This window comes from Leopardus geoffroyi, chromosome D3, assembly GCF_018350155.1.
Source record: "Leopardus geoffroyi isolate Oge1 chromosome D3, O.geoffroyi_Oge1_pat1.0, whole genome shotgun sequence".
Taxonomy (NCBI): Eukaryota; Metazoa; Chordata; class Mammalia; order Carnivora; family Felidae; genus Leopardus; species Leopardus geoffroyi.
The window spans coordinates 38,812,579-38,831,748 of record NC_059339.1 but is presented as its reverse complement, the minus strand read 5'-3'; the positions used below and the strand labels follow the sequence as shown (position 1 = coordinate 38,831,748).

Below are 19,170 nucleotides of genomic sequence, written 5' to 3'. Positions count from 1 at the left end.
AACCTGGCTAAGACCCCTCAGGATCCGTAGCATAACGAAGTCCAAGCTCTTGAGGGCTGCCGCTCCCAGTGTGCAGGCTCCTAAGAGAGACCAGTGGTCTGAGGCTTCCCTTTCCAGGGGGGCCCTGCCTACAGAAACACGGAGGGTCATGTACTACGTCCGGGAGCACAGAGCAGCCCCACCATGGGAAAACTCTACTGAAAAGGAGACATCTGGCCTCGTGCACAGGCCTCAGATGCTTTTCAGAGACGGAATGACCAACCTTTCCAGCAGTGCTTTGATGTGGGGGGCTGTTCTGGACACTGTAGGATGTCTCCCAGCATCCCCAGCCTCTAACAGCTAGATGCCAGTATCCTCACTGCACAGGCACATGACTGGTACAGTCACTCAGAGCCCCACGTTCCCAAGAGTGTGGCTAATCTGCCGTTGCCATCTTGAAATTCTTTTTTTTTTTTTTTTTAATGTCTATTTTTTGAGAGAGAGAGAAAGAGAGGGGGTGCATGCGCATGCATGGGGGAGGGGCAGACACAGAGAAGCAGACAGAAGATCTGAAGCGGGCTGTGCACTGACAGCAGAGGGCCCAACCTGGGGCTCAAACTCACGAACCGAGAGATCGTGACCTGAGCTGAAGTGAGACACACAGACTGAGCCACCCAGGCGTCCGCCATCTTGAAATTCTTCACACCCTTATCTTTGCATCTGTGTTTTGTGAGTGAAGTTCCATGGGACAGTGGAGCATGTGCCTGTGCAGAGATGCACACAGCGTGTCATCCTTTGCCACTCCACGTGCACATCCGTATCACTCTAGCAGTGAGTGAGCACGGAATTCCAGAGGTTCATGAGTTCAGAGAGCCTCAAAGCCTCACAGTAAGTACAAGCGTTAAGTCTACCACTGAGGGAGGGCTTGGGAGGCAGCCACACTTAGAACCACAACTTACTTAGGACACAGAAAGAAGGCAACGGCATTCTAAGAAACATGAACAACCAAGGGGCCCTATCATATTCTTACTTCCTCGCTATATAAGCTGATCACTTACACTGGAAATAATGAGATAGGAAGAAGAAAAAGAAAAGATGGGCGATCCCAGTTGCTTGACTCTCAGTCCTTCCTGATTCATGGGTGAGCCAAAGTAGAGCATGTTGGCAGATCATGTGCATTTTAAGAAATAAAAATGGTTCGTCAGTTTTGTGCAGAAACAGATATGCATGTACAGGCTATGAAATTCTAATTGTGCACTTTCACTGATTTGGCATATATTTAATTGAAAAATAGTATTGCACAGTATTAAGATGAATGGTAAAATTCATGCTCATAATTTAAAATTTTAATTTTCCTTGACTGAGGAAAACATTATGTAGCAGCAAATCAAAAACATATTGAGGGAAGGACAGGGGGAAGGAGAGGGGGAAGGAGAGCAAAGAAGAAAGAAAAAGCTTTCTATTTTTGGTGCCTTTAATGACCTTTAGTCTTGCTTTTTAAACAAGGGGCCCCACATTTTCATTTTGCACTGCGCCCTGCAAATCATGTAGCTCGCATTGCCGGGAGTACCCTTCAGTCTCAACAAGCAAAAATGCCTCCACAGCTTGCCAAATGTCCCCCTGGAAATGGGGGCGGGGGGGAACACAATCACCCCTGGCTAAGAACCACCGCCCTAGACAGCATGTGTTTAGTTAAGACTGGCAGTGCTATGAAACCTCATGTTTTAAATTCTGTACACCGGGGCTCCAGGGTGGCTTGGTCGGTTGGGCATCCAACTGTGGCTCAGGGTTTGGGGTTTCGAGCCCCAGACTGGATTCACTCTTCTCAGCGTAGAGCCCACTTCAGATATTTCTGTCCCCCCTGCCCTTCCCCAACGCTTACTTGCGCACGCGCGCCCTCTCCCTTTCTCTCTCCCTCTCTCAAAAATAAACATTTAAAAACAAAATAAAATGAATTCTGTAGACTGTAGGAGCCAAGTGCTGGATAAGAGGCTAAAACTTAAAATCTTTTCCTGTTTGGTGACTCCAGGGTTTTTTTCATTTCAGGACATTGTAAGATCACGGGAGGGTGAAACACAGCGTTTTCTTTTGTATAAGGAGAAGAGGGCAATTGTGAAATTAGTAGCTAGATGGTGGTTTCTCAAGCAAATCAATTTGGAAGGCATATATTTAAAATAATGACATAGAAACTGATCTCCTTAAAACTCTCCTCGGCACCACACCCGCCTTGGAAACTCTTCACATACTTCTAAGGGACACATCTAGCTCCACTCAGAGACCACTTGTGGCCTCAGGGTATGTTGGTCTCAACAAGTCTGCAAGATACAGCAACTCCCAGAGGCCAGCACCAAATGCACTCAGGACCTCAGTTAGTTGAGGGGCAGCAGGGAGCTCATCAAAAGATGGAAAATGTTTACAGAAACCATGAGACTTTTTTCTTATAATTCACGCAAGGTGAGCCTCTCATTAAGGTTAAACATTTTTAATACAAATTATAACTCAAATTTTTATGTGATTTATCATCTAAGCATATTTTAAGTATTTTCTCTGTAAATTACTGTTGCAACCCTACATGATAAAAAAGATTCTTATTGTTACTATTGTATAATTAGGTAAACTCAGGTTCAGAAAGACTAAGTAACTTTCTCTGAATCACATTGCAGGTATGTAGAAAATTCTGGTATTAAAGCCAAGTTTCTGAGTCTAAGCCAAGTGATGTTTCCCAACGCCATGTGACCTGAACACTTTATATGTTAACTTTGAACTGTATTTTCCTAGGGGCACCTGGGTGGCTCAGTCAGTTAAGTGTCTGACTCTTGATTTCAGCTCATGTCATGATCTCAAGGTTCATGGAATCAAATCCAGTGTTGGGCTCTGGGCTGACAGCATGGAGCCTGCTTGGGATTCTCTCTCTCCCTCTCTCTCTCTGCCCCTCCCTGACTCATGTGCATTCTCTCTCTCTCTCTCTCTCAAAATAAACTTTAAAAAAATGAATTATATTTTCCTAAAAGATTTGAAGACTAATAATTTTAAGGATTAAATATATATAATTGCCTTTTATGGCAGTCTAATAAAACATTTAGGCAATTCAATCCCAGGATTCCCAAAACAAAGTAGGACACTTAGCTTATTAAATAGCATTAAAAATTTATTTCTAGGCTCATGCATTATATGTAATATCTATAAATAATAAATATACTATTCTTATTTTACCACATATAAATTGCTTCTAAGTTAGATTATATAACAAAACTAGGTCTTAAGCCTAAAGGGAAATTGATTTCATTATATACTTACCTTGATTCTTTTCTTCAGTGTTTGAAATTTGCAGTAATATGACCTTCTGAAATGTGGAACCAAGAAAACTACCCCATTTTTCCATTCTACCCAGATTATTGGAGGAACATTAAAAGCTACCTATAACGTCATTGGAGAGGATACAGAGTCTATACTGCTGGGAGCAATCCCCGGCACATATATCACGGGCTCTTCCCTATTCCTTCCTCAAATGTGACTTTGAACCTGCCTCAGAGACCTGCCTGCAGGTACACTGCCAAGGCAAGAGGGATATCACCCCCAAGGCCCTCAGTGCAAATCCCTGGTAGATGTCCCTCTGGGGCCATATACTCCTGCCTTCTGCCCTATACTGGAAGACGATGCTAACTCAACTTTGACCCCTAGCCTAATCACAGTAGGACTCATCTGCCTGTGGATATACAGACCCTCCTGCTAATCAATATGTGGAATCCTGGTTGTATGGCTGCTATGATCATTGAGTGGTTGAGATCTCACCAGGAACAAGTGAGACAAAACCACCACCGGTTTTTAAGCAGTGACAATCCTATGGTCTTGTCAATAAACAGAAGAGGTATCTTCCTTGAACCAGGTCAGGGCCTGGGTGGAGAGGCCCCAGGTGGGCAGGAGAGTTAGAATCTTCTCTTGGTTTTTACTTCAATGAGATGACTATGAGGTGAAAAGTGGGATGACCATTTGTTCATCCATTCATCCATTCATTCATTCATCCGACATGTACAAAGCATTTGCATGTGCCCTGTTCTGATAAGAGAAGACACATGAGAAACAGGAGAGTAAGGAACCAGGCAAGCTGCCTGCCTGTTGTGTTTGCCCTTTGAAGTTAGACCAGTGCTTCTCAGCCCAAATGCACTATCAACCACCTAGAGAGCTTTTAACAAACACTTAGGCCTAGGGCACACCATTAGAGATTTTTACTTTACCAGACTGGGTTGGGCCTGGATAATCGACATATTTTAAAAGCTCCCCAGGTAATGTTCATGTGTAGCCAGCATTGAGAACCCCGGAGCTACAGCACAGACAGTGATGGAATGGGCAGGAACAGGGACCAAGAAGTAAATAATCTATGACCAGATCAAAATCCTGACCCCTTTAATATGTTTATATGTTAACTTCCTTTGGGTTTTCCCTGAGTAAAAGCCTGCCTTGGCTATGCTTAGAAAACAGGAAAAGACATGTCTATCCATGCTTGAGGCAACGCTTTAAAGGGAGCACAGCACACCCTCATCTTGTCCTGGTGGTGGCAGTGGTCATTGAAGGTTGATGACCTCAAGCAAAGATAAACTTTGGGGACCAGAGTCAGGCCCAGATCAAATACATCTGCTCCTTGTAGAGAGTCTCCTTTCAAGTGTTTAATGTGCTCCTGCCTTGAGGGCACCCTTTTATCATTTCAAAGTCCCAGTGCCCACCACACAGCAGGGTGCGTGGCTCAGACAAGACAGTCGGTGAATGTTTGTTGAATAAATGAGTGAAAGCATCTAAAGCATTTATACCCCCTCCCCACTCGCTTATTTATGACCTTTCCTGGTATCCCCAGATCTACTCCCACAAAGGCTAGGCCGGACATGACCTTTACTGAGAGATCTGCTCTGGCCAAAAGTGCTGCGTGGAGAATGGGTCATACTCATTCTTTTTACTCAATTCTGGCCTAATGGACATCAGCTCCGCCCCACTAGCACTGCCCTCTAGACCCAAGAAAAAATGGCAAGATAAATGAAGCTATAAAGGTTGTCTTTCTTAACGTAAGTTATTTTGAGAGCAAAACAACTATTATTTATTGACTGGGACAGCATGGCCTGATGATGTCGTGAAATAATCTATTCTGAAGCATGAGTCAGATTGCAACTAAGGCCATAGGGAATTTCATTCTAAATTCCCTGGTTAGGGGTGCTCGAAATCTCATTTATGGTACTGCAAGGAACATATACTTCCACTTTTCATTCCCACAAAAATGTAAAATTAAAATGGAGAAGCAGAAATAAGTGCACAAGAGGGGCGCCTGGGTGGCGCAGTCGGTTAAGCGTCCGACTTCAGCCAGGTCACGATCTCGCGGTCCGGGAGTTCGAGCCCCGCGTCGGGCTCTGGGCTGATGGCTCAGAGCCTGGAGCCTGTTTCCGATTCTGTGTCTCCCTCTCTCTCTGCCCCTCCCCCGTTCATGCTCTGTCTCTCTCTGTCCCAAAAATAAATAAACGTTGAAAAAAAAAAATTAAAAAAAAAAAAAGAAAGAAGTGCACAAGAATGTTAGAAATAAATTCAAAATTAACAACTTCTGTCAGAAACACAAGATGTGGACGACACGGAGATTCCCTGTCTAAATACCAAACAGACCCAGCATACGGGGCTCACGTGAGGTGTCCAGAACAGAGAGGTCACTCTCGTAATTTGAGTGTATTTCTCAAGCACTCTTTTTCTCGTTTTTTTTCAATGTTTTTAAAAAATTTTTTTAATGTTTATTTATTTTTGAGAGACAGAGAGAGACAGAGCACGAGCAGGAGAGAGGCAGAGAAAAGGGGAGACACAGAATCCAAAGCAGGCTCCAGGCTCTGAGCGGTCAGCACAGAGCCCAACACAGGACTGGAACTCACAAGCTGCGAGATCATGACCTGAGCCGAAGTCAGACGCTTAACCAACTGAGCCACGCAGGCGCCCCAATTTTTTTCTCATTTTAAAGAAAAACATTTTAAAGGAATGGGGGGAAAGCACTGCATTTTTGCCTCCTAGTTTCAGCAAATAGATCGTCTGTCACTTGTTGTAACATGAAACGTCATTTTAGCCACAAGTCAAAGAAAAAGAACTTGGCATTTACTGTATAAAGTTGTTCTTTGCTTTAAGAAAAATGCAGATGAGGCGCCTGGGGGGCTCAGTCAGTTAAGCCTCAACTCTTGATTTCAGCTCAGGTCATGATCTCATGGCTTGTGAGATCGCGCTCTGCGCTGTCTTGGGATTCTCTCTCTCCCTCTCTCTCAGCCCCTCCTTTGCTCTCTCTCTTTCTCAAAATAAACATTTAAAAAAAAAGAAAGAAAGGAAGAGAAAAATGCATGTGACGCACAAGACACACAATAGGCGTTCTACAAATGTAGCTCCCCTGCCTTTTCTTACATTTATCTCCTCTGCCCAGTAAGTGTGTGTCCTGAGAGCTAAGATATTAAATCTCCAAGACGTTAAGGGTGACTTTTAGACAATGATTAGGAAAGAGACACAGGAAGCAGGTTAACTAACTCCAAGTCACATTGCAAGTCTGAAAAACTTTTGAAGGAAAACTCCAGTACCTCTCCCTATCTCCCACAACTATGTGGTTGTTTCACACACAAAAAATATCTTTATAAGAAAAAGGAAAAAGCTTTCGGGGCACCTGGGTGGCCCGGTCAGTTAAGCTTCTGACTTTGGCTCAGGTCATGATCTCGCAGTTCATGAGTTTGAGCCCCCCATTGGGCTCAATCCTCTATCCCTGTCTCTCTCTGCGCCTCCCCGGTTCATTCTCATTCTCATTCTCTTTCTCTCTCTCTCTCTCTCTCTCTCAAAATAAACATTAAAAAAAATTTTTTACATAATAATAATTTCAGAAAAAGAAAAGTAAAAAGTTTTCTTCGTAAGAAAATTCATGAAGGACCGAAGATAATATTCAAAGAATAGTGTCTAAGAATGTATGTGTGTCTATGACACAAGACCACAGAATGGGAGCTTAGTTCTCAAAAAAAAAAAAAAAAAAAAGAAAAAAGGCAAACAGAACATGAAACAATACTTCAAATCCAAAATACAAATCTACCCCAATTAAATAATATTAAAAACATAATGCTTTACACTCTCACCAGAAAATCATCATTCAGCTTTTAAATTTAGACAATATCAGAATTATTCAGATCAGCAAGATGGCCATCTGCTTTCAAGCATGCAGCTGCTAGCCTTTAAACAGCAACTTTTCATGATTCATAACTTATTCATCCCAGGATGCACTTAGACATCTGCTTTATCATCAATTCGGCTTGTCATAGCATTTGGCTTTAAAGTTTCACAACCTCGACCCAGGTAACGGATTGAACCAGTAAATCAGTCTTCTTCCACAGAAAGAAAATCAACTGTATAGCCCTCTCCAAGACAGATGGCCCAACATTGAAATCACATACATGCATATGAATCTAAAAACATATTATTATTCATTCCCTTTAAAACAATAACATTAGCGATAGCTACCATTTAGCCTACCATAGGCCAGACACTTCATCTTTATCTTCATTAACACTCTGGAAAATAGATCCTATGATTTTCACAACGCAGAAAATCAGCAAGATTTTGGGCTTACCCAATGGCACGAAGTGTGGACATGGCAGAGGTGAGCTCCTTGCACCCAGGCCTATCTGTCCTCAAATCCACGCTTCTGCAGAAACCAACTTTGCCTCATATTTGAATGGCCCTGGAATAACTTAAATATTGTCATCGGTTGTTTAGAGGAACGACTATACTTATTTCAATGCCATTTAGTTCCAATTCAAAGACTATCTCACATATGACATCCAATTAATATAAATGCTCTGAAAACTATCAAGCACTGTGTAAATTTCTTGGCTCTTTTTTTTTTTTTCCAAGTCAACTTTTGACAATCCTGTCTGTCCATTCTTTCACTCTCACTAAGAGCAGTAGCCTGGAGAAGATGGAGAATCCAGGGAGGGTGCAAGGACAGAGCTCATTTCTGTGTGGATGAGAGAACACTTTGTTAAATTCTAATTTGGAAGAAGGCATTCTCAAAATACAGAAGATTTTCTCCAAAGGAGACTAGTTTTATCTCTTGTTCTTTTTTTTTTTAATGTTTTTATTTTTGAGAGAGCACATGTGTGCACTCATGAGCAGGTGAGGGGCAGAGAGGGGGGGGGACAGAGGATCCTAAGCAGGCTCTGAGCTGGCAGCACAGAGCCCAGTGTGGGGCTCAAACTCATGACCAGTGAGAACATGACCTGAGCCGAAGTCAGACAATTAACCAACTGAGCCACCCAGGCACCCTGTCTCTTTTTCTTTGTCTCTAATCTTAGTGTGCAAATTATTTCTTGCCTGCTATTTATTTTAAAACTACGTGGTATATAGAAGATAAGTGGATCCAATAATATCAAATCTTGGTTCTGAAACCTAATATTGGCCTTACTTTCGTCATCTGTAAAAATGGGGATAATGACACCATTTGCCCTATGTCTTCTTTTTATATGATATGTAGCAGACAATGGAATGGCATGAAAAGATGATAACAGTACATTGTGTAAACAATATATCAAAAAGTAATATGCATAGTCAGGTTTTAAAAAGTGGAAGCTATATTCATAGAGACGAGGTCTGTGAAGTTATATATAAAATACTAACAGTGGTTACTGATGAATAAAATGTGATTTTTGTTTTCCTTTTGATTATCTACGCTTACCAAAATTTCTAAAACTCCGACAACAAACATTTTCCAGTGGTGAAATATTTTTAAATTTTAAACAATAATGGGGAATTAGAAAATGCAATAATTATAGGAGAAAGATAAGCAGGCAGTCTGGTTAACTTCAACCACCTTTAAAACTACATATTTAATTAAAAAGCAAGACCCAACAATATGCCGTCTACAAGAAACCCACATTGAATACAATGATCAAGGTGGTTTAAAGGTTAAAGAATGGGAAATAGCATACAGTCTATTCTCATTATTCACAAAAGATATGTTCTATAAAGTAGCTGCAAACATGGAACCATCGCTCCCAAAGGAAATACAGGGTTGGGTTCTAATAAGCCTCTGGTCATAACATTTTTGTCAACTGATCAATACATAACCTTGTTTTATGTGTGTTTCGGTTTAAAGACACTTTATTTACTATACGTTGTTGATTCATTAAAACTGACCTCACACCAATAGCACAGCCAATAGCACAGCCAATAGCACAACCTAACTCAGGTTAGGAACTTACCTAACAATCTCCTCCATAAGGCATGTCACCACCTTCTCCTGCTTCGAAACACCAGACAACACCTTAGCACTACATCGAGAGCTATGTTAAACAGCTAAATCACCAACAAAAAGCAAGCACAAATGTGTGAAAATCCAAACCGACCACAAAAAGCATACTTGTTTACAGTGTGAGAACTGAAACAAGAAGACAAAGTGTTGCCTTGTTCAGCCTCAGCTGGGAACATGCATGTCAGGCAACTCAATTGTTCTGCCATCCTGTGCATGTCCTTGAATGACAGAAAAAGTATTTCAAGTACTGATTTTTGATTGATCTATTTTACAAATAGATTTTACTGAGTAGGCAAATTTGCAAATATGGAATCGGTGAATAATGAGGACTGACGGTACCATACAAATATTAATCAAAAAGAAAGCTAGAGTAGCTATGTTATTATCAGTCAAAATAGACTGCAGAGCTAAAAAAAAAAAAAAAAATTACCAGAGATACAGAAGGATATTACTTAATGATAAAAGAGTCAATTCAGAAAGACATAATAGTCTATTAGATTATTGTCTCTTTAATAAGAGAGCTTCAAGATACATAAAGCAAAAAAGTGTTAAAACAAAAGGAAAAATGAAAAAAATCCACAATTTTTGCTGGAGGCTTCAGTAGACCAAGAAGGCTGAGTATGAGCTAGGATACAGAAGAAATGAACAATACTAGCAACCAACTATATCAAGATGACATTTATAGACCATTCCACCCAAAAAGAGAAGAATACACATTTTTTTAGTGTACCTGAAACATTTAAGATAGACAATATTGTCTCCTAAACATACCTTACCAAATTGAACACACTCAAAATCATAGAAAGCTTATTCTCCATCATGGAATTAAAGCAGAAATCAGTAATAGGAAGATATGTAGGGAATCCCCAAGTGGTTGGAAACTGAACAATACATTTCTAAATACTCCATGGGAAAAATAAGAGGTATCAAGGGAAATTACAAAGTATTTTGTACTGAATGAAAATAAAAATACAACATTAAGATATGCTAAAGAAATGCTTTCATGGAAATTTATAGCATTAAATATCTATATTAGAAAAAAGAAAGACCTAAAATAAACAATCTAAGTTTAATTTTAAGTCTAGAAAAGAAGGGCAAAATAAAATTAAAGCTAAGAGAAAGAAGAAAACAATAAAGAGCAGAAATCAATGACATTGAAAACAGGAAAAATAATAAGTGATATCAATGAAACGAAAAAGACATCTTTGAAAAGATAAAAAAAAAAAAAAATTAACAAACCTGTAGCCAAACTGACAAAAATAAACAAACAAAACCCCACAAGTTACCAGTATGAAGAATGAAAGGGAAATACCACTATAAATCCCACACATAAAGAACAGATAATAAGAGTATTACAAACAAATTTACTCATATAAAACTAGTAAGTTAGGGGGCGCCTGGGTGGCTCAGTCGGTTGAGCGTCGGACTTCGGCTCAGGTCACGATCTCACTGTCTGTGGGTTCGAGCCCCGTGTCGGGCTCTGTGCTGACTGCTCAGAGCCTGGGGCCTGTTTCAGATTCTGTGTCTCCCTCTCTCTCTGACCCTCCCCCGTTCATGCTCTGTCTCTCTCTGTCTCAAAAATAAATAAATGTTAAAAAAAAAAAGTTAAAACTAGTAAGTTAGATAAAATAAACCAATTTTTTAAAAAACTACCAAAACTTATCCAAGATTAACAGAATAGTCCTGTATCTATCTATTAAAGAAATGGAATTCATGTTTAAAGAGCTTTCCACAGAGAAACTTCTAGGCCTTCATGGTTTCACTGATGAATTCCACCAAACATTTAAGGAAGAAATGTTTACGCCAGTCTACGCCATCTCTTTCAGAAAACCAAAGAGACAGAAATACTTCTCATCTTATTTATGAGGAAGCATTACACTGATATCAAAATCAGACAAAGACGGTGTGTGGAAAGCAAACTATAAACCTATATATATTATGAACATGGAGCAAAAAATTCTTCAACAAAATACTACCAAATTTAATCCTTCAGCATATGAAAAGAATAATACATCATAACCAAATGAGTGTTAGGAATGTAAGGCTGGTTCAACATTTGAAAGTCAATCAATGTAACCCATCCTATTAGCAGTCTAAAAAAGAAAACCCACATTATCATATCATTAGATGCAAAAAAATCATTTGATGATATTCAATGTCTATCGATGATAAAAATTCACAGCAACCTTGGAATAGAAAGGAGCTTCCTCGACCAAATAAAGAGCATCTGTGAAAAATCCTATGACTAACACCGTACCTAATGATGAAAGATTGCATGCTTTCCCCTAAAGATTAAAAACAAATCAAGAATATCAACTCTCACTACTTCTACTTAATATAGTGCTAGTAGCTCTAATACAGTGCTAGTAGCCCTAGCCAATGCAAAAAAGGAATAAAACTGGAAAAGAAATGAAATGATCCTTATTTACAGACAACATGATTGCCTAATAAAAACTCCTAAGAAATCCACAAGATAGCTCCTACAACTAATAAGAGAGGTACGCAAGATCACAGGAAGTAAGGCCAACATACAAAAATCAACTATATTTCTGTAATGAACTTCCAGAAATTGAATTATTTTTAAGTACCATTTAGAGTAGTTCCTCCCAAAAGAAATATTTAGGTATAATCTATCAAAATATATATAAGATCTGTATGCTGAAAACTACAAAATACTGATGAAAGAAATGAAAGAAGAGCTAAATAAATGAAGAGATATATCATGTTCATGGACTGGAGACTCAACATAGTTAAGATATTAATTCCCACAAACTGATCAGTAGATTTCATGGAATTTCAGTTTTATGTAAATATAGGCAAGCTGACTTATGGAAAGTCAAAGGAACTATAACAGCCAAAACAATTTTCAACAAATGGTATTAGAATAATTGAACATTCATATAAAAAAAAATAAACCTTAACCAATAATTTACAACATATCCCAAGTCAAGTTGTTACAAACTGAATGTTTGTGTCTTTTCAAAATGTATTTGTTGGAGCCCTTACCTCCAACGTGATGATATTAGGAGGTGGGGCCTTTAGGAGACAGTTAGATTAGATGAAATCATGAGGGTAGGCATCTACTCTCATGATTAGATCTAAATGTAAATTTACAAAGGTTCTAGAGGAGAACATGGGAGAATATCTTCCTGATCTTGGGTTATGCAAAAAGTTCTTAGCTATGATATCAAAAACAAGATCTATAGAAGAAAAAATTGCTAAATTACACTGCATTAAAATTAAAAACTTTTGCTCTGGAAAAACGTAGTATTAAGAGAATGAAAAGTCAAGTCACATTCTGGCAGAAAATATTTGCATATCACATATCCAACAATGGGTTTAAAACCTCAAAAGAACTCTCAAAACTCAACAATATGGAAACAAACATCACCCCAACCAAAAAAAAAAAAAAAAAAAAGGGCAAAAGATTTGAACAGACACTTTACCAAATAAGGTATACATGTGGCAAATACGTTCTCGAAAAAAAAATTATCAAAGCCATTAGTCATTAGGGAAATGCTAATTAAAATGACAATGAATACCATTCTATACCTATCAGAAGGACAAGGATGCTGAGCAACTAGAATTCTCATAAGTTGCTGGTGGTAATGAAAAATGATACAATATTTCTGGAGAACAGTGAAGCGTATACTTACTCTAAGATCAGCCTATATTCATACAATATGTACAAGATGGTTATCACAGCTTAACTCATAATCTAAATATCTTTCAGTGGGGAAAGTGATAAACAACTGTTGGTACATCCATACAATGGAAGGCTACTCAACAATAAAAAGGAATGAATTCTTGATACATACAACAGTATGGATGAATCTCAGTGGCATTTACTGACTGAAAGAAGCCAGTCAAAAGGTTACATATTGTATGATTCCATTTATGTGACATTTTGGAAAAGGCAAATCTATAGGAATGGAAAACAGATCAATAGTCACCTGGTGGGTGGGGAGAAGTGTCTGAATACAAAGGAGTAGCAGAAGATTTTTTGGTACAATGGAACTGTTTTTTGGTCATTACATGACTTTATGCATGTGTTATAATACACAGAATTATACACCAAAAAAAGTCAATTTAACTGTATGTCTTTTTTAATAGTAAATTAATAGAAGTAAAAAAAATACTTATGCTAACAGAAGATAATTTATTTGCCCAAGTTGGCAGATTGTAAACCTTAGAGTTAAGACAGTTTGTTATATAATTTATTTATTCATTGCTCTCTCAGGAATAGGTAAGAGGTTTATATAAATAAATAAAAATTATAACTACCTTGCAATAAATATTTTTTTTAAATATTTTGATAGCTCTCTGTAGAACTATTGTTGCTAAGTGTTTCTCAAACTAATCTTAGAAGTCAAGACTCTGGCTATATAATTGCTTACAATTATACCATTTTATTCCACCTTGAAATCCTTGTTATCATACCTTGTCTAATTCATGTAAAAGAGAAGAAAGATCTTTTTCTTGACAATATATCCCACTTGAAGGCAATCTAAACAAGTCAAGTATATATTTAGGCTATCCCCAAAGAGAGGTACATTAATTCCTGAAGTATATACCAGTCACTGGCTGTAGAAGGGGGATAGCCTAGGGATAAGGAAACTTCTGTCCTCACTTTCTACCTCACAGTCTATTCTTTATTAGCTCTTCCTCAGGGGAGAAGGAGTTGCTAATCTGATTATTCAGTCTAGAATTCTTTGGAAACCAGAGCATTGAAAAGCCATTTGAATCTGTGAACATACCCTTTCTCATCCTGGAATAGGTCAGGAAATATTCTGAAATTTTCTTGTGCTCTTTTTCACTTCTAACACCAATGTCTAGTGGTCTTTCTTCTTTCTTCCACTTTGACTTTGTCCATGAATTGGTAATAATGCCTTGATTTTCCTCCACAAAACCAGCAGCACCATATGGAAAGCCCAGATATCCCAGAACTTTTTTCTCCCAAATGGGAGCTTTTTCATAGCCACAGACTAAGTAATGTGGGTCAGTTTAGTATTCTGCAGCAGAGCCAAAATGTTTTTCCATAATGATCGTGTTACCCTCTTTCCTTTGGCAGAGGTAATATGCTTCGAAATCTTCTCACATTGCTCTAAAAGAAAGATTCCACCTTTAGTTTTGGGGAATGGAAAGAGGAATAGATAAAAGATTTAGGAAAGCAGGGGGCTTCATTTTGGTTTTTTGCCTCAGCCACACACCCCAGCTTAGTTTAACCCATATTGAGGGATATATGGTACTTACAGAGAAATGAATATATTTACACTTTATTCCTCATTTAACTGTTATTAATTTTGTATCATTCCTTTAGAAGGAAGAATAAATGCATGATAGGCTTTAGTTATCTAATTAAATAATTCGTAGTCATGATCCCTTCTATTAAGGGGTTAAAATATTAAAATGCACAAAATTAAAATCCTCCTAAATTACAAAGTCCATGAATGGAATAAGAAGGAGGAAATTGAGTTGTATTCCCTATGTAAACTGAGAAACCACTCAAAGACTCTGCCCAACTTAAACCCTGTTCCTTACAATCTGTAGACTAATTAAAACAAGAGACTGCAAGGTTATTTTATACCATGTGATAAGAGTGAATCCTAGCTAGAGTTCTATAAATTCCCATTTATTTCTCCCTCATTACGTTGTACTTTTGGACTGAAATTCGTTTCCTGAACCTCTGTCACTTTTCACCTTTGCCTTTAAGGTAAGCAAAGAGGCAGCAGAATCATTCAAAGCAAGTCAATCTGCTGAGGCAAGGACAGAAGTAGACCTCAGGCTTCCTTTGTCCCTTTGCTAAAATCCAAAGAGCTACAATGTGTTTAGAAGGGCACAGTACCAACTGACCCAGTTTCATGAACAGTTCAATGTTAATGTATTGTTATATTCATTTTGTATTACTAATTTATTTTATTTTACTTTATTAATTTTGGAATAATCATAGAACATGCCTCTGTTCCTCCTTTCCTGGGAGTTAGGTTGGCTCGGAGAAAAGGGTGGGAGAGTAGTTCCCTTGACTAGTACAAAACATCTGGATCTCCAGATTATAGAGATTTAGAAAAAGCAATAGTCCCAGAAATGAGACTGTAATGATAAAAATCTGGCAGAGTTCAAAAACAATTCACTGTTCTGATATTCTTTCAGAATAATAACACTATATGAGTTGGAAGACATATGATCAGTAAATGAAAAGGTAAGTTGACATAATATTTTTAGCACCCTATTCTTACTGCCCCAAAATGCTTATGATTTTTTAAGAAAAACTCAAAATTGAAGAAATGACCCAAAAATGTTTCCCCACAGGCTTCTGTACATATCCTATTCAGGTCAATTTATGCCATCCCTGACAGTTATGAATAACTTCTACTTTTCCTATAGTACAAAACTTAGAAGAAAAATGGAAAAGTAAAGCCCTGTCCCAGTAGTGGGATGCTTAAGCCAGTTCAGTCCACTCCAGGAATTACTCACTGCTCTTTACAGTCTTTCACCCACAGTCATGCCTTTAGAAAATGCCTAGTGAACATCACTCATCAATTCTAACTCTGGACAACACTAGCCCATCCTCACCTCAGAAGTGGAAGGACATTTCCCTTTGGCTACACCTGACCTTGGACCAAAAAGCAGCTATCCCTGAAACTGATAAGGCATTTTGTCAAGATAGGTTGTAAGGAATAGGAAAAAAGAGGTTCAGCGGAATCAGAAAACTCCAGCTGAGGCTCCTAAGACTATCTTAAATCAGCTTCCCTGCGGTGGTAAAAGAGAAACAAAACTTCTTACTTCAGAGGGTAATTTGAAGATCAAATGGCATAAAAGTGCTTTATAAAGTTGTAAGTAGTTTATAAATGCAACAAAGAACTATTGTTTTTCAACTTCACCAGATCCTGTGTTGACTGAATAAATGTTCTTCACTATCAGGACCAACTTTCCCCCATTGATTATTTGGGATGGTCAGCAGAAGGGCTCCTGTTGTCCTCTGACTCAGTGACTGCAGTGAGGGCCAGAAATGACAGAAACTCACTCCTGCCACTCAGCTACTATCCTGCTGGGGGTGGGGACATTCCCCTTCTCAAGTTTTGCTATTTGAATGTGTTGAAACCCAGACTCAATTCTTCCCTTTTAAAATTGCATTATACCTTTCCTCCCCAGCTATCTGAGGTCCAAAGCCTACAGCAAATGCAAACGAACATTTCAAGCGAAAGAACCATAACAAATTTAAGAGTTTTAGTCCCCTCTACTCTTCCATTCTCCCCTTTCCACTCACCACCCCCCCCCACAGCAGTCTTTAATGAAAACAGAGGCTGTAATTTGAAAGACCTTGTATCTAATCTACCAAGAGACAGCTTCTTAAGTTAGCAATGACCATGCTTTCACCGCTGCTCAAATTACACACACATTACTCACATACACACACATGCACACACCAGTAAGCCGATCGACCGCAGGCAAATCTGACTTTTCACCAACTTGTAGCCACGGATAGCAGCAAAGGGACCAAAGTCCTTCACCGGCAGCTCCAAAAAGACACTGCAAGCGCCAGCGGCGCCGCAGTAGCAGCCTCTGCGCTGCAGCCTGCTGCCAGAGTTTCAGGTCTCATTCCTTGAGGAGTATCGTTCCTCTGCCTATAGTCCCACTTCCGTGGGCTTCACCCACTTCTTTCCTCAGGACATCGGGAGGAACCGGGTCACTCTGCCACTTTTGCAGAGGGGGAAGTGGCTGTGAAGAAGATCCCCACCGAAGTAGCCTGAAGCCCACGACTCCTGGCCGGATCTCTCCAGCCTCCCGCCCACGTAGGCGCCTGTGTGTCTGGCAAAGGTCCCAGTTCTCAAGGTGCCTGAGCTCCGTGGGATGTGGAGGAGCCTAGCGGGAAGAGCAGTGGCGGGACTAAGGTTGGGGATGGGTAGAGGACAGAAGGGACGGGACCGGGAAGAAAAGCAAAGACTCCGCACAGAGGCACTCTCCCGCCCCTAGCTTACAGAGGGTAACTTCAAAACGCGCAGATAAGAGGCAAGGAAAAGGCCTTTTCTCCCTATCCTCTCCCTTCTCTTCCCCGCTCCCCGCCTGGACACCTGGTGAAAAAGCAAGGTGCAGGTATACCTGGAGCGAACACCATGATTTCCTCCAGCCGCTACGCCCCTAGGTGAGGAGGACACAAAGGCAGACGGAGGGGTGGGAGAAAAGCCAGGACTTGGAGTGGTCCAGGGCAGGTGGGCGCGCAGGGCGCGGGCCGGGCCGGTCAGCACCTCGGACAGCTCCTCGCCGCGCGATGCCGGGGCCGCAGCTCCAGCCACCGCGGCGCGCTCAGCCTCCACAATGCACTGCTCTGCCGGCGGCCACCGCGGCGGCGGGAGGAGGAGACCGAATCCTGCTCAGTTCATCCCTCATTCCCGTGCCAACTCGGCGTACACTGCTGCTTAGGGAGCAAAACACTTCTATCGCTTCCACGGGAGAAGGAAAGACGGAAGAGGAAGAGAGAAAAAGGTAATTGCCCGGCTTCCCGGCAGGGGGACAACTAATTGCTTCTAATTACCTGCTGTCTCTAGCCCCCGTGGATATTGGACTGACATTTAGGATGGGCTTGCCCTTTTATATATATATTTATATATAACTCAAAGAACTTTACTCCTGAGGATGACTCTAAGTTCTCCGGGTTGGATGGCTCTGAATAGAGGGGTGGGGCCTTAAAGTGAATAGGCCCTTGGGATTCCATGACTTCTCTCCGCCTCTCAATTTCAGTCTTCTAACGTCAGAAAGAGAGCTAGAGGGAAGGACAGGGTGACTGGAGCATGTGAGGAGTGCTGGAGGACTGCTCCCAGGCGGCCAATCTGGCTCTGAAAGCTTCTAAACTTGGAGGCCCTCAAGGTCATCAGTTTAGAGAGAGCAGGACTGGCCAATGCAGAGGTAAGAGAACTCTGTGAAGCATGTTGTCACTGACAAATTCACACACTCTACAAAAGGTTGAGTCAACAGAGTTCCCTTCAAGTATGAGAACAGCTCCCAGGCTGATCAAGAAACTTTAGTGCTTCCCCTCCTGTTTATCCAACTGATAGCTGTGTCCCCCATACACACCAAGTTCTACGATACTGAGAGGCACCCCACACTCACTTCATGCTTCTAAGTCACTGCTCATTTTGAAATCATTATCTAGTCCCCCCAAGAAATGTTTGTGTAGTGTGGATAGCCCAGACTAGATGTTACCCAGCTTGAAACAAGTCCAGCTGGGTTACAACCCCAGAGCGAACGTGACACAGGATCCCCCAATCTCAAAGCAGATGTCAGTTGCTTTGGGTTTTATTCTCCCTGTTTGCAGCTGAATGGAGTTTTCCAAGAGCAAATAGTGACCTGGGTCATCTCCAGTGTTTTATGGGGTTTCTTCACATGCATCTCTCCCTGGAAAATATAGCTATTCTGAAAATACAATATTTCTTAATAATTTGGTTGGTGGCCATAAGTTCTACACGCTTTTGCCAAATATAAAGCATTCAAATAGCCTTTTTGGAACTGGTTTTGTTCAAAGCCATCTGATAGATTTAAAATGCAAACAGTTTTACAGCTCTTGAACTGCAGTTTGCATGGAGGCATATGGGCAGCCTCAACATAACACAATCAGTACTGCTCTGTGCACCTGGCTCAACACAGGCTTAAACAGATGGAACCTGCCTCAGCAGCAGCAAGATGCAGGTCAGCTGATGGGCAGGACAAAGTATGAGCATGACGAGATGCAGTCCTCTCACTTCCCCAAATTACTCCAAAAACGAGGGACCAAGAGTACTTCATTCTGCCTTCTTTGCTTTATCACCAGAAGTGTGATACACTCTTCAAAATAATCTTTGAATGATTGGAAGGCCTCTTTCAAAGATCTCTTTCTAACCTTTATTTTTTCTGGGCCTTATTCT

General features: G+C 40.3%; 1 protein-coding gene across 1 annotated transcript in view; it reads right to left on the bottom strand.

The window, feature by feature from the left end:
• The window catches only part of AKAIN1 (A-kinase anchor inhibitor 1), a 54,363-nt gene extending 36,278 nt beyond the window's left edge, over positions 1-18,085 (bottom strand). Inside the window, exon 1 of the mRNA XM_045457393.1 lies at positions 17,372-18,085. Within this exon, the coding sequence (XP_045313349.1) occupies positions 17,372-17,387 (16 nt within the window). The 5' untranslated portion in view covers positions 17,388-18,085. The remainder of the gene's footprint in view (positions 1-17,371) is intronic.
• Between the last annotated feature and the right edge of the window lie 1,085 nt (positions 18,086-19,170).